The sequence below is a fragment of the Vombatus ursinus genome, unplaced genomic scaffold (genome assembly GCF_900497805.2).
Source record: "Vombatus ursinus unplaced genomic scaffold, bare-nosed wombat genome assembly UNPS02014790.1, whole genome shotgun sequence".
NCBI classification, from domain to species: Eukaryota; Metazoa; Chordata; class Mammalia; order Diprotodontia; family Vombatidae; genus Vombatus; species Vombatus ursinus.
In genome coordinates this window covers 1410894-1426556 of record NW_020954568.1, presented here as the reverse complement: position 1 = coordinate 1426556, position 15663 = coordinate 1410894, and the positions used below count along the sequence as shown (strand labels likewise).

Genomic DNA, 15663 nt, shown 5'->3' with positions numbered 1-15663 from the left:
CGAGCGGACAACGGCCTCGGAGCCGTCCGGCGGGGCCGGAGGAGCTTTCGGTCCCAGGGGACCTCTTCCCCATTCTCGCGCTCAGATCAGGAGCGCCCGGCCCCGCCCGCCTCCGCGAAGAGGAGGTGTCGGGAGGCGTGTCCGGCCTCGGCCCACATCGGCGTGGGCACCGCGGTCACGAGACGCCGGCAGAGCAGCGAATGGACTGGACCGCCGGGATGGGACGACGCCGCCTCCGCCCTTTATAAGCCGCTGCCTAGCCGGCGGCTCCTCGTCCCCGGTGCGTGCGCTCACCGAGAGAGCCACTGAGGAAGCCCATGCCACACCGAGCCCTGACTTTGGTCCTGGTCCTGGCGTGGATCCTGGCCTCTGGCCGGGCGCGAGTAAGTCTTCCCCGTCCCTGCCTGGCCGCCTGGGCTGGCTGGTGCAGAGCCTTCCCGGACTCGGAGGGGACAGACTCCCACCGCCCCCTCCTCCCCCTCCCCCTCGCCCCCCTCCCCCCTCGTCCCCCTACTCCCTCCTCCTCCCCCTCCTCCCCCTCCCCCCTCCTCCCCTCACCCCCTCACCCCTCGTCCCCCTCACCCCTCCTCCTGTGTACGTGTGTGTGTGCGCGTGAGTGAGTGAGTGTGTGTGAGGTGGGGCGAATGCATGGTATCAGCCGCCGGGCTCCGCTGCCCGCTTCCATCTACTGCCTTGAGGGGGACAGTCCGGCCTGACGCGGCCACCTGGAGGCTCCCTCCTCCCCTCCCCCCTCGCCCCCCTCCCCCCTCATCCCCCTCGTCCCCCTCCCCCTCCTCCTGTGTAAGTGTGTGTGTGTGCGCGTGAGTGAGTGTGTGTGAGGTGGGGCGAATGCATGGTATCAGCCGCCGGGCTCCGCTGCCCGCTTCCATCTACTGCCTTCAGGGGGACAGTCCGGCCTGACGCGGCCACCTGGAGGCTCCCCCCTCCCCCTCCCCCTCCTCCCTCGTCCCCCTAGACCTCCAGGTCCTCTCCTCCCCCTCCCCCTCCTCCTGTGTACGTGTGTGTGCGCGTGTGTGAGTGAGTGTGTGTGAGGCGAATGCATGGTATCAGCCGCAATCCTCCTCCTCCTTCTCCAGTGGGAGCGGGTGCATGGCAATCGGGAGAAGGCAGGGTCCTTTCCTAACTTTCTTGAGAGCAGCGTGAAGTGGGGAGGGGCGCAGGAGGAGGGGCGGCCTGGGTGCCCGCTGTGGGGAGGGGAGAGCCTCTTAGCCTCCTGCGGACCGGCGCTTGGGAAGCCCCCCACTCCATTTTAGTCCTGACCTCTGTGCCTTCTCGAGCTCACCCCTCACTAAAACCCCCCATCCCCCACCTTCCCAGGAGCCCCAGCCCCCCCCCCCCCCCCCAAAAACCCCCCCCCCCCCCCCCCCCCCCCCCCCCGCAGACTGCCAGAGTCGACGAGGGGCCGGGTTGGAAACCTTGGCCGCTTTCGGAGAAGAGGGAGTCAGCGCTTCCAGTGGCACATCTTCAAACTCGGTGTGAGAAAAACGGAACGTGGGTCATTCAAAGCAGGAGCGTCGCTGGGTGCTCCTCTGGCATCCTCTGGCGTTCAAAGCCCTTCCTCACCCAGCCACCTCCTGGCTTTCTGGATTTTTTGCACTTTACTCCCCAGTGCATCCTCTTCGACCCAATGACTCTGAGTCTCTGGCTGTCCTTTCACAAGCTCCCCCCCCCAATCTCATTAAATTATGAAGTGTATCAGATGGAAAGGGAAAACAGATCAAAGTGATATTTACTGCTGCTGAACATAGCAGGGTATCAGGCAGCTTCATGGACTTCCAGAGGCAGGGAAGTCAGCTCAGATGTGTTCAACAACCGGCGACTTAGAGATTGTAGTACGTGTAGTTCTGCTAGGCCAGTGAATTTCAACTAAGCCTTGTGGAATTAGTTCTATCCACTTATAAATCCGAGATCCTAATATTTCCCTTACACAACAATTCACAGTTTTTCTTTCAGAACTTTTTGTTCTATGACAGCTATGGGGCACTGAAGTGCACAGAAGACCTGAGTTCAAATCCAACCTAGCCTTAGCTTACTAGCTGTGAGACTCTGGGCAAGTCACTTACCCTCTTCCTTAATCTCTTTATCTGTAAAATGAGGATAATAATAGCACCTCTTTCCCAGGATAAGTGCGAGGATGAAACGAGAAGGCATGAACTTTGAAGTGCTAAGTGTTTATTCTTAGAGTTTGCATGATACCATTAATCTGATGGGAAATGGCTTTTGCTCTTATAGCTTTGGATTGGAAGAGGCAGCATGCTGGAGCAGATTGAGAAGCAGATTGTCCTCAGGAGGCCTGAGTTTAAGTTCTGTCCCTGACACATCCACTCATCCTGGGCAAGTCACTTCAGTAGTCTGAGACTCAGTTTTCTCACCTGTAAAATGGGGATGATAAGAGGGCCTAGTCCTTCCTGTCAGTGTTGTGAAGCTGTAATGATGCTTGCAGCACTGTTTGCAGACCTTAAAGGGCTTTTTGAATGAGGCAGCAGCAGCAGCATTTATCATTATTACCCAGCCCACACTCCAGCCGCTACTCCACTGGGTGCTCTGAGCCTTGGGCCTGCCTGGCTGTAGGAAAGCATTTTGCTTTGGCCCTCCCCAGGGGAGCTGGGCTCTTAGAGTATCAGCTTTGTCTCTGTCTTGATTTTCGCTTTATATAAGAATACATGAATCCATGGCCGTGAATGTTTGTATTTAATGCCTATTTTGTATTCTGCACCTAGAATGGGGAAATGAAGCCTCCAGTAACTCTCTGGCGGACACCAAAGTACCGATGTGTCCCAGGGACCAGGCTCTGTTCTAGGGATTCGACTTCATTTCTCATCTGGGGCTCAGAAGCTCTATTTGTGATTTTCTTGATCTGCATCTTTAAGCTCCCTAAAATAGCAGAAAAAGAAGTCCATTAGGAGACAAGGGCATTTCATTGCTAGGCTAGAAAGCAAGTTCTTGGCTGTAGCCACACTTGATCCCAGGGGAGACAGTTTCACCCAGATTCCTAGGAGGAAATAAAACAGCAAACCTCCTTCTTCATCCTGGTAACCTCCGGTCCCTCAAGCCCTTGGTCTCTCCAGGTCAGCACCCTGCCCCCCATTCTCTTGCCTCTATCTCTGGGCTCTCTCCCCCCCTCCCCCCCTCCTGAAATGCTGTCCCTCTTCATCTCTTCCTCCTGGCTTCCCTGGATCTCTTCTAGGCCCAGCTAAAATCCCCCCTTCTATAGGAAGCCTTTCTTGAATCCCCTTCATTCCTGGACGTAGCATGTTTGCACAGATTATTTTCATGTTGTCTCTTCCATTAGACTGTGAGCTCCTTGAGGGCAGGGGCTGTCTGTCGGGCCGTTCTTTGTATCCCCAGCTAAGGCTTAGCACAGTGCCTGACACATAGTAGGCACCTAGTCAAGGCTTGTTGCTGGGACTAGGAGAGTTCTGGGATCAACTTTGTTCAACAGTGACACCTAGTGGTCACTACCTGAACAGACGGAGCCTCACTGAATAGGATCACACTGTAAGTCCCGAGTTCAGAACTTTTCCCACTGCCTCTCGCTCTATTATCTCCTCTCCTTCTGCCACATGTCCCTGGGATAGTGAATGCTGAGGATGGGGAGCATATTGCTGAGCTGGACAATGGATGCCAGTGGACAATTCTCTCCCAGTCTTTTCTGAAGGACCGGTGATGTACGTGGAGAATCTAAATGGTTAACCTATGCAAAGGCAAAATCTCAGGATGGAGGGAGGACATCCCCTGGTGGTGTTGTCGGTCAACAGATGTGTGTTAAGTACCTACAGTGTGTCAGATACTGTGCTGGGCACGGGAGAGACATTCAAAAAGTCAGTGCAAGGAACGCTGTACTGGGGGAAATCGTGTTCACAGATAAGTAAATACAAGATAGATGTGTGTTACGCATAGCCCAAAGCATTGGTGACATGCCGTCCTTACCACCAAAGGACCCTAGTCTCAGGATTCATGCAGACCTGAAGGTTCAGTCCTGGGGAGAGTGGGGGTGTCTGACCCCAAAGAGAGGGAATCGAGAATCATTCATTCTTACTCACTGCCTCACCCCAAAGGAGATCCTCTTGGAAAATCTTGACAACAAAGTTTAAGGATGGCTCAGGTCTAGGGTTTCCCCAAGAGGGAGCCCTTCCTTTAACTGTGCACTCAGTGATAGCGGTGGCTAGATTTTTTGGTTTGTTTGACCTCTTTGAATGGCCAGCTATTAGCACACAGTAGGTACTTAACACATGTTGGTTATAGTTTAATAACAACATTTATATGGTGTTTACTATGTGCCAGGCTGTGCTAAGCACCTTACAAATTTGATCTCATTTGATCCTTCCAACAGCCCTGGGAGGGAGGGGCTATTATTATCCCCATTTTATAGATGAGGAGCCTAAGGCAGACAAAAGTTAAGTGACTTTCCCAGGGTCACACAGTTAGTAAGTATCTGAGGCTGGATTTGAAATCAGGTCTTCTGACTCCCCATCTGGAGCAGTAAGTATCCATCCAGTATAGGAAGGCTATTTATTTCCTTCACAGTAGAAGAAATGCTTAAAACACCAAAGACTCCTTGAGAACCATTAACAAATGCTTGAAACATGAAACAGCAGCCCCTTCCTCTAACACTGACTCTCTGGGGAAGTGAGGACCTCCAGGAATCTTGTGGAACATCTGAATATATGTTTCGTGTTCATTGGATCAGTATTGCCTGAGCAGCCCCCCTTTTCTGCCCAACCAGGGTATGGTTCTCTCATCTCTTAAGGTATAGAATCCTGCTCTTTTTTGGGGGGGAGGGGGTGTGCCCCAGCTACTCACCGAAGGCGCTGGGGAAGGAAATACAGAATCAGCAGCCAGAGACCTGAGCTCCAGTCTTGGGCTTCCCCAGGCGTACACGAGGTGCTGTTATGACCCTGTGCTGAGGACTTGGCAGTTGTCACTGCCTGGGGCAGGGTTGGGGTGGCGAGAGGACCCCTTCCTCCCCATCCCTGGAAATTGGAGGGGGAGCTGGCATTGGCCATGCCCCCACAGAGAGGCCCCACTGAAAGAGGGCAAAAATTACCTTGCCCATTCCTCACAGGCACCATGGAAGATGAACTATAGGGGACATGGTTCTTGTTTTGCCCATGTCTGGTGGGACATCCGGGTGTGAAAATCATCAGATGCCCAGGAAGCAGAAATTTAAGCCACATCAAAAAGTCAGAGCAAAGGGGACAGGCTCATTTTAACATCGCTTAAAGTCCCCAGTCAATGAAAATGTTCTGAGGTCCAGTAGGTTGAAGGATTTCTGACCTTTCTCCCATTCAGAGGGTTTCTTTGCACTGTGGCTTCTCGGGGGTCTGAGGGTTTTTGCCTCGTGGTTGGATTGTGGAGGGCCCAAGGGATGGAGGAAGCTGACGAGCCATGGATAACGGTCCTCTGAAATGAGTGAGATCCAGAAAAAGCTGAGTCCCTTCTCAGACATCTTGAGTCTGCCATATCCCTGAGACATCTGGGTGGGGTTGTCAATCCGGAAGATGACTGGAGCAAAGGACAGAGATCTGGGCTGGCCATAAAGCTTTGGGGACTGTCTGCCTAGAGGCGTAAAATCCTCAGGAGAGTGTGGAGAGAGGAGAGGAGATGCCCCAATCTTGGCCTTGGAGCACCCACACTTGGGACAGGGGACCTGGCAGATAAAGAGGTGGTCATAGGAGACCTTCCCCAATCCACTTCTCGGATTAGATTGGCATGTGGTTGGAAAAGCAGGGGTGGAGGACAGTTGAGGTCCCTGGAGTGCTGTCCTCCACGTTCTAGAGCCTGCCCCTAAGCACTGAAGACTCAGCTTCCACAAGTAGGGGAGTCTTGCCTGGAGCTTACTCTAGTCTAATGGAGAAAGTGAATTGGAGTTGGGTTCCAAAACACTTGACTAACCCTGTGACCTTGGGCAAGTGAATTAATCTCTTTGAGCCTCACTTTGCACATCTGTAAAATGGGCATAATCAAACATGTACTCCCACATTTCAGAAGTATTGGGAGGACTCTGGTTTATAAACCTTAAGTGGGGCAGCTAGGTGGCACAGTGGATAGAGCACCGGTCCTGGATTCAGGAGGACCTGAGTTCAAATCTGGCCTCAGACACATGACACCAAATAGCTGTGTGAACCTGGGCAAGTCACTTAACTCCATTGCCTACTCAAAAAAAATTTTTTTTTAAATAATTAAGTAAATAAACCGTAAGTCCCTACTGATCTGGGAGTTGATGTTGTCATTGGAGTTATTTTTTGGGGGTGGTTAAGTGACTTGCCCGGGGTCACATGATAGTAAGTGTCTGAGGCTGGATTTGAACTCAGGTCCTCCTGACTCGAGGGCTGGTGCTCTATTGACTGGGCCGCCTAGCTGCCTCTTATGTGGAAGATGTAAATTCTCCCTCGTGGCTAAAGCAATCTGAGACACAGACTCAATAGCACTTACCTCCTAGGTTGTCGGGGGTTCATCCCCAGCTTGGTCTGGTGATGCCATTTTTGGCCTCTAGATCTCCTGAAGTGAGAGGCAGGGTGGGACAGCTACCCTGTGGGGGCTGCCCTCGGCATCAGGAAGTCCTGGGTTCAAGTCTGTCCACCCCTACCTACCATCTAAGATGTGGGGCAGGCCTCTTAAGCCCTCGATGCCCACAGGCACTAAGTTCCAAGGGAGCTGCTCCCACGCCAAGGTAAAGGGACTTTCCCCTCTAACGGAATCAGAGGTGCCCAAAACAGTAAGAGCATGAAGCAAGGTTGGGGAGGAAGAACTTCCCCCCACACGCTTGTCTACATTGGTGTGACCGGGGCCTTCTCTCGGAACTCCATCTATTCACATGCTGTGAACTACAATGAGTGCCTTTGAGGCTTGTGTTCCTGGGAGCCACCTACCTACCCCGTCTGTGGTCACAGCCCTTGGCTGGACCTTCTGGTCTCTGTGCCAGCCTGGCTGGGCTTTGGTGCCATACTTGGCATTGCTTGGCCAGCCCACCAAGGCCAATCTCTTCGATCCTCCAGAGATGCACAAAAGCCTAAACCAGAGCAGAGGCTGGTGGTGAGTGAGCCTGATGAGTGAGCCAGGCATTAGTCACAGAGGAGAAAAGGATCCTGTGGCCTGAGCCAGCCTCTGGCTTGGGGAAGCTCCTGGAAACTGAAGGGATCCTTGGCAAGTTGAGACCCTCTAAAAAAAAAATAATGCCAAAAAATGCCCATTTTAGGCAGATGTGCAGGACTTCAAGGGAGGAGAGCAGCCTTCAGACTTTCTTTATCTTGAAAAGATCTCGTCTCTTTCCAGGTTATGAGAAAACCAAAGTCAACCCTGCTGTTCAATAGAGATGACAGAGCACCAGGGAGCACCTGTGCCTTTAAAAAGGAATACTGGCATGAAGACCGCTGCTGCTTGTACTGCCCAACAGGTGAGGGACTCCCTCCCTCCCTTGTCACTGAGCTGCCTCACCCCGACCCTGCTGTCCAGCTGTCCTCTCCCGTGGCCTCTGGAGGCTTCCAATCAGTCTGGCAGTTTCTAGCACTCATTGAAGTTTTCAAAGGCTGTCCAGGCTTAACGCGTGCCTGGGGTAAGGCACCCCAGCTGTTCTCAGTCCCTTTGCTCTAATACGTTCAGCAGCTCCCAACTGCCTTTAGGTGAAAATACCAACTCCTCAGCCTGGCATTTGCAGCCTTTGGTCCATCCAGGCTCCACAAGGCGCTGCTCACTGAACTCTCCATGCCTCTTTCCTCCCTCTTCTGCATTGGTGCGGACCCTTCTCTAAACCTGGGGAGGAAATGCCCACCCCTGCTTTTAGGGATGGCCGCTCCCTTCTTCCTTCTCCACACCGCCTGAAGCCCCCTCCTCTGCCCTCCTTCAGACCTCGCCACCTCTCGCTTGACTCACTGCAATCGATTTCTTCTGGCGGCTTGAGGTGTCTTCATTTCCTCCCCTCTCCAATCCATCTTCCACAGATCTGATCATGCCCAAACCTAACCTGCTCAAGGAGCTTCTGTGGCTACCTATTGCCCTTAGGAAGATCTGTAAACTGGTCAGTTTGGTCTTCCAAGTCTTTCTCAGTCTGGCTGTGATATTGGAGAACGTATGGGAAGACAAGAACAGGGACAGAAGAGGTGCTGCTGGGGATGGGACGTGGTGAGGGTGTGCTGGATTTCTGGGTGGAATTTGATCACTGAGCTCTCCCTACAGATCCTGTGACCCAGAGCTCCCTCCCAATGATGGGCCTAAACCCCAGCGGGGGCAGGGTAGCAAGAAGCTCCCCAGACACAGGAGACGGTGATGGTCCCACAGCAGTCCATCTTTTTTGTGGTGCCTAAGGACTAGGCATGTTGATTAGAGCTTTTTAAACAGACTGCTACTAGAAGGTGGGGAGGATACAAGTAGGAAGAGGAGAGAGAAGCCTGGGAAGAGGAAGGAGACCTGATGTAAAGTGAGGCAAGCGGAGTCAGGAGGGCTTCCAACAGCATCAGTGGGGAGGAGCAATGATCTTAGAGGGGCTTCTGGGTAATTGAAAGGAGCTGGACTGGCCCTGGGGAAAAGCTGACAAAAAGCACCTCCCTCCCTTCTTTTCGGGGGTGAGGACCTATGGCACTGGTATACTGGGTACACTGAAAAGGGAATCTTCTGCTTTGTAACCAGGTGGCATTTTGTCTTAGACTCTTTAGAAAATTTAATATTTTATTTCTCCCCAACTACATGTAAAAAACAATTTAAAAAAATTTTTGAGTTCCAAATTCTTTTCCCCTCTCCATCCCTTCCCCTGTTGTTGATAATTTGATACACGTTATACATGTGCAGTCCTGCAAAACATATTTCCACGTTAGTCGTGTTGTGAAAGAAGATGTAGACAAAAGAAAAATAAAGAAAGTAAAGAAAAAGTCTGCTTCAGTCTGCGTTCAGGCTACATCAGTTCTTTCTCTGGAGATGAATAGCCTTTTTCATAAGTCCTTCAGAATTGTCTTGGATCCTTGCATTGCTGAGAAGAGCTAGGTCTATCAAAGTCAGTCATCACACAATGCGGCTGTTACTATGTACAGTGTTCTCCTGGTTCTGCGCATTTCACTTTCCGTCAGCTCGTGTAAGACTTCCCAGGATTTTCTGAGAGCATCCTGCACACCATTTCTTATAGCACAATAATATTCCATTACATTCATATACCACAACTTGCTCAGCCATTCCCCAATGGACGGGCATCCCCTCAATTTCCAATTCTTTGCCACCACAAAAAGAGCTGCTATAAATATTTTTGTACGTGCGGGTCCTTTTTGTTTTTTTATCTCTTTTTGGTTACAGACCTAGCAGTGATACTGCTAGGTCAAAGGATATGCACGGTTTTATAGCTCTTTGGGCATAGTTCCAAATTGCTCTCCAGAATGGTTGACTCATTTCACAACTCCACCAACAATGCATTAGTAATCATAACAGTGAAAAATTTTTACAGCAAATTTCTCTGATAAAGGTCTCATTTCTCAAATGGAGAGAGAACTGAGTCAAATTTGTAGAAATAAGAGCCATTCCTCAACTGATAAATAGTCAAAGGATACAAACAGGCAGTTTTCAGACAAAATAATCCGAAGCCATCTATAGTCACGTGAAAAAAGTGCTTTAAATTAGAGAAGTGCCAATTAAAACAGCCCTGGAGTACCACCTCACACCTATCAGATCGGCTAACGTGACAAAAAAAGGAAAGTGGCAATGTTGGAGGAGATGTGAGAAAATTGAGACATCTTCCCTTCCACTGTACAAGTTCTTTTTGCACCTCTTTTATGTGAGATAATTAGGTAGTTCTGCCTCTTCTTTCCTCTTCTCCCAGTGCATTCCTCTTTCTCATCCCTTCATTTTGTACTTTTTTGGACACCATCCCATCTTGTTCAACTCACAGCCATGCGCGCTCCCCACATATACACCCTCTAACTGCCATAATAATGGGAAAGTTTTTAGGAGCTACAGGTACCATTTTCCCATGTAGGAATGGAAACAGTTTAACCTTATTGAGTCTCTTATGATTTCTCTTTCCTGTTTACCTTTTTTATGATTCTCTTGAGTCTTGTATTTGAAAGTCCAATTTTCTATTCAGCTCTGGTCTTTTCACCAGGAATGTTTCAAAGTCCTCTATTTCATTGAATGTCCATTTTCTGAGGTAGGTGATTCTTGGTTGTAATCCTTTGTAGCTCCTTTGCCCTTCAGAATATCATATTCTAAGCCCTCTGATTCTTTTTTTTTTCCTAACGCAGTTGGGGTTAAGTGACTTGCCCGGGGTCACACAGCTAGTGTCAAGTGTTTGGTCTGAGGCCAGATTTGAATTCGGGTCCTCCTGACTTCGGGGCTGGTACTCTATCCACTGTGCCACCTAACTGCTCCTTCTCTGATTCTTTAATGTAGAAACTGCTAAATCTTATGTTATCCTGACTGTTGGCTCCATGTTATTTGAATTGTTTTTTTTCTGACTGCTTATAGTATTTTCTCCTTGACCTGGGAGCTCTGGAATTTGGCTACAATGTTTCTGGGAGTTTTCATTTTGGGATCTCTTTCAGGAGGAGATTGGTGGATTCTTTCAAGTTCTATTTTACCCTCTGGTTCTAGAATATCAGGGCAGTTTTCATTGATACTTTCCTGAAAATTATGTCTAGGCTCTTTTTTTGATTATGGTTTTATAATTTTTAAATTATCTCTTTTCAATCTATTTTCCAGGTCAGTTGTTTTTCCAATGAGATATTTCACATTTTCTCTATTTTTTTTCATTCTTTTGATTGTGTTTGAGTGATTCTCGATGGCTCATGCAGTCATTAGCTTCTACTTGCTGAATTCTAATTTTTAAGGAATTATTTTCTTCAGTGAGCTTTTGTACCTCCTTTTACATTTAGCCAACTCTGTTTTTCTTTTTTTTTTTAATTTAAAAATTTTTTTTTTTATTTTTAGTGAGGCAATCGCTGACTTGCCCAGGGTCACACAGCTAGTAAGTGTCAAGTGTTTGGTCTGAGGCCAGATTTGAACTCAGGTCCTCCTGACTTCAGGGCCGGTGCTCTGTCCACTGCGCCACCTAGCTGCCCCCCAACTCTGCTTTTCAAGGCATCTTATCTTCATTGGAGTTTTGTGCCCCATTACCATTTGGCCTAGTCTGTTTTTTAAGATATCATTTTCTTCAGTATTTTTTTGTGCCTCCTTTACCAAGCTGTTGATTTCTTTTTCATGATTTTCTTGCATCATTCTCATTTTTCTTCCCAATTTTTCCTCTACTTCTCTTACTTGACTTTTAAAATCGTTTTTGAGCTCTTCCATGGCCTGAGACCAATTCTTACTTTTCTTAGAGGCTTTGGATGTAGCAGTTTTGACTTTATTGTCTTCTTTGAGTTTACATTTTGATCTTCCTGTCACCAGAGTAACTTTCTATATTCAAGATTTTTTTTTGCTATTTACTCATTTTTCCATCCTATTTCTTGACTTTTAACTCTACGCGAAAGTGGGGCTGTGCTTCCCAAGTGGAGGAGGCACCATCCCAAGCTTCAGGTTTTTTGTGCAGCCGTTTTCAGAGGTAAATCTGGGGACCTGTAAGTTTTCAGTTCTTCCAAGGTGGCATGAACTAGGAAGAGGTGTGTTTACCACTCTCCTGGCCTGTGCTCTTCTCTTTGAGCAACCACAAGCACTCTTTTCCTCCCTGGAGCTGGGGCTGGCTTCTCTGCAGCCACAAGCTCTGGTGTGCTCGTGCTCCTCCTCGCCCTAGGACTGAGACCCAGGACTGGGACCCAAAGCCAAGTATGGGCAATGCAATAGAACCCTGCCTCAGGTGCCAGCAAAGGGACCCTTGTAATACTTTTTTTTTTTTTTTAACTAGGCAGTGGGGTTAAGTGACTTGCCCAGGGTCACACAGTAGGTATCAAGTGTCTGGTCTGAGACCAGATTTGAACTCAAGTCCTTCTGACTCCAGGGCCGGTGCTCTATCCACTGTGCCACTTAGCTGCCCCTGTAATTCCTTTTGACCAGTTGTCTGACCCCCTTACCAACTGTAGATTGAGAGGTTTGGAAACCGCCATTGCCACCACTGATCCAGTTGTCCCCAGTGCCTGCTGCTGGTTTGCTAGGGCCAGGTCTGCACTGGCATTGACTGTCCTGGACTGCATTCCTCTCTCACCCAGGTGGAACAGACCTTTCCTTCCGACTTTCTAAATTGTCTTGGGCTAAAATATTGTTTCAACCCATCCCTTTGTAAATTCTGCCAACCTAGAATTTGTTGTGAGGCATCATTTAAGGTTGTTTGGAGAGGTTTTGGGGAGAGCTGAGGCAAGTTGATGTCTTTTCTCCACCATCTTGGCTCCGTACGCCCATCTCTTTGACTCTTTGTAACTACTGAGTCTTTTTCAACCTTTGTTACCTCCTCACACAGGCACCCGGGTCTCCAAGCACTGCACCACCCCCCACACGCTTGGAATCTGTGAGAGATGCCCACCTGGAGAATATTCCCTTAAAAATGGACTGGATACCTGCAGACAGTGTACCCAGTGCAGAGAAGGTCAGTATATGGCTGAGCTGGAGAGCCACAGCTTCCGTGAGGAGAGAGAGGCCAGGCCAGAGGACCTGGGCACCAAGTCCGGAGGAGTGATCTCCTCTGAGTCAGAGCTGGGCGTTGTGGGCAAACCACTGTCCCCATCCTTCTGCTTTAAGCCTTAGCTGTCCAATGTGAAGGGTGAGAGGGGGGAAGAGTTGGCTCCATGGACAAGAGGACCTGGGTGGGCAGGGACGTGTCATAGAGCATCACCCGGGCGTGGCCCACTTGCTCCCTCCAGAGAACAACCCATCAGGGCTAGGGGGAGGGGGTGTGTGTGGCGATTGAGGGTAGGGTTTGGAGAGTTTTGAATTGTCCTTCAAGCTGCTAAAGGTCAGCAAGAGTCCAAAAAAGGTCCCTTTGATTGTAACATTCCCCTGATCCCTGGGGGAGCAGCCTGGGTGCCAGGAAGGGTGGGCAGTAGGGGCACCAGCAACAGGACAGAGGCTGCTCCTCTGAGATGTGACCTGCCCCTCAGCCTTTCCCCTGTCAGAGGTGAGAGCTGGACTGATTCTGGAGTGGTCCAAACGGGAGAAGAGAGGCCCAGAAGTTTGGGTGGGAAAGGTTAGTTCTGAGGCTCAGAGAATGTGGCCGAGGGACCCCGATTCCCCTCAACCTCTTGCCAGGGGCGTCCACCTGGCTCCGTTCCCCAGACTCTCATCTGTGCTTTGCTGCTGAGGCCACCCCATGTGATGGGAATTGGGACGTTATCTGCCCTATTCCTCACTGCCTCAGGCCCAGTCACACTCACTGTACCTTTCCTCCTTTTCTGGGAGGAATGGAAACCCAACCATTGAGTGGTCCCCCATGCCTGGGATTCGCTCTTCTGCTCAGACTGCTGACCTCCCTGGCTTTCTTTAAGTCCCAACTAAAATCCCACCTCCCACAGGAAGCCTTCCCCAACCCCTCCTGATTCTAGTGCCTTCCTCTCTTAATGATTTCTTATTTATCCTATATATAGCTTACTATATATATTTGTTAACACATTGTCTCGTTTATTGTGGGCAGCTAATTGGCACAGCGGAGAGAGTGCTGGGGCTGGCAGTCAGGAAGATGTAAGTCAAATGCAGCTTCAGACATGTACTAGCTGTGCGACCTTGGGCAAGTCACTTAACCCCGTTTGCCTCAGTTTCCTTATCTGTGAAGTGAGCTAGAGAAGGAAATAGCAAACCACTGCAGTATCTTTACCAAGAAAACCTGAAAAAGGAATTCCAAAGAGACAAACATGACTGAAACCACGAAACGACAAACTCACCTATGAGATTGTAAGCTCCCTGAGGGCAGGGACTGTTTTTGGTTTCTTTTTGTATCCCTAGTACTTGGCATAGGGTCTGGTATTTGTAAAGTGCTTAATAAGCATTTACTCGATTGGGGGCATAACAAATAGCTGCACGTGGCATCTCCCCTGCCCTGCCCTGGTGTGAGGGGCCCCGGGGTCCAGCGGGGCACAGCCTCCTGCAGGGCCTGCCGCTGTTGGGCAGTAATAATAACAACAACGACAGTAGCAAGAATGAGCATTCGTATGGTCCTTAAAGGTCACAAATCCCTCCTTTGATTCTCAGGAAACTGAGGCAAGCCCAACTTTGTCCAGAGTCTCAGAGCTCGTAAGTGCCTGTGGCTGGATTGGAACCTGAGTTGTCTTCCTGACTCTAGAAAGCCCTAGCGCTTTCTCCAGTTGACCGCCCAGCTGAGCGGTGGGCCCCACGTGCTGACAGGCAGGCTGGATGCAGCAGACAGTAGATGTGCTTCAGGGCCTGGCAGAGCTATGTTCAGTGTGAACAGCATCCTGCCAGCGTGTCCCGGGGTGCTGGCATTTTTGTCCAGGTAGACTGGAAGAGCAGCTCCTGGGTGGGGGAGCGTCTGGCATCCTGACGTGTGGGTGGGAAGCCTCACTCCCAACTGCCGTATTGGAGTGCCGAGGTCATCCAGCCAGCTGGCCGGCCACGCGAGCCAAAGGCACGCTTCTGGCCATTTTACTGTTCTGGGGATACTCCCCTTGGGATGGCATCTGGCCGGCTCGACAGCCCTCTGGGATTACCTTAATCCAAACCTCTCCATTTTTGGCAGACCAAGTGATGCTGGGTCCCTGTTTTGGGGGTATCGATACCAAGTGCCAGTGTAAAGAGCAGTATTATTGTGAGGCCCCAGACTGTGAGATATGCCAGCGCTGCACAGAGAGGTAGGTGTTCTCTGTTAGTCTTGGGAGGGACCATGCTCACAGCTGGGGTGGGCTGGGGGGCTGCATGTGGGCAGGGGTGCAGAAAGAAAGGCTTCATGGAGAAGGTAGAGCTTAAGTGAGTCCTGAAGGTTTGGGGAGCATTGATTGCGGATGGTCTGATTCCATTTGAATGTAGTTACCTTTGTTGGGGGGTGGTTTCTTGATGGAAGCGACTAATCAGAACTAAGGGCCAGAGGAGGCCTGCTCTGATTGGGTGGGGTTTGGAGAATTGGGGGGGGAGGTTTGTGTCACTGGTTGAGAAGCTGGAATGAAAGCAGGAAAGCACTCAAAACCGGAGAGAGAGTCTAAGTATGTGGTAGCAGAAAGAAAGGAGTGAGGACATCTGAAGGGAACCCCAAAAGACCTGGCCTCCCAAAAAAAAAAAACCTGGCCTCCCCAGGGCAGTCATTGGAAAGGAAAGGAAAAAGCATCTACTATGTGGCAGGCACTGATAATGGTTTATTGACATTTTCTCAATACAAAACAAGAAATCATTGGAAAAGAAAGAGAGGACATAGGAGTGAGCCGTGGCAGAGAAGGGTGAGATGGGAGGGCCAGGGACTCCCCTGCATTTTGGAGCAGGAGGCTTGGGCTGAGGGCCCCACTTGTGCCCCTCCAGCTGCTGGTCTATCCAGAGATCCTGTGCTCTGCCAGGCTGCCTCTGCCCAAGCCCTTCTGTCATCTGAATTTTGCTTCCACCAACAAGAGGCCAGGGGCTAACAGGGGGGAGAGAGAAATGTAGATGAAAGCTGAAAGCCCAGTCTCTGCTTGAATGGGGAGAATGTCCTACCTGGGGGCTTGGAGCCAATGGGATGGCAGTACTAACTTCTGGCCTAATAGAAGTTCCCTTAGCTGCAGAAGAGGGACTTTATGTGGCCCCCGGGTTTAGGGGGAGTTA

The 15663-nt window shown here is 50.2% G+C and overlaps 1 protein-coding gene across 2 annotated transcripts in view; it reads left to right on the top strand.

Annotated features, from left to right (window-relative positions):
- Positions 1-264: 264 nt before the first annotated feature.
- The window catches only part of LOC114047743 (tumor necrosis factor receptor superfamily member 6-like), a 28274-nt gene continuing 12875 nt past the window's right edge, over positions 265-15663 (top strand). The window contains exons 1-4 of one of the 2 annotated variants that reach the window (XM_027868665.1): positions 265-383; positions 7297-7417; positions 12389-12514; positions 14615-14726. In XM_027868665.1, the coding sequence (XP_027724466.1) occupies positions 318-383; positions 7297-7417; positions 12389-12514; positions 14615-14726 (425 nt within the window). In that variant the 5' untranslated portion in view covers positions 265-317. The remainder of the gene's footprint in view (positions 384-7296; positions 7418-12388; positions 12515-14614; positions 14727-15663) is intronic. The other variant, XM_027868666.1, reaches the window with a different exon arrangement.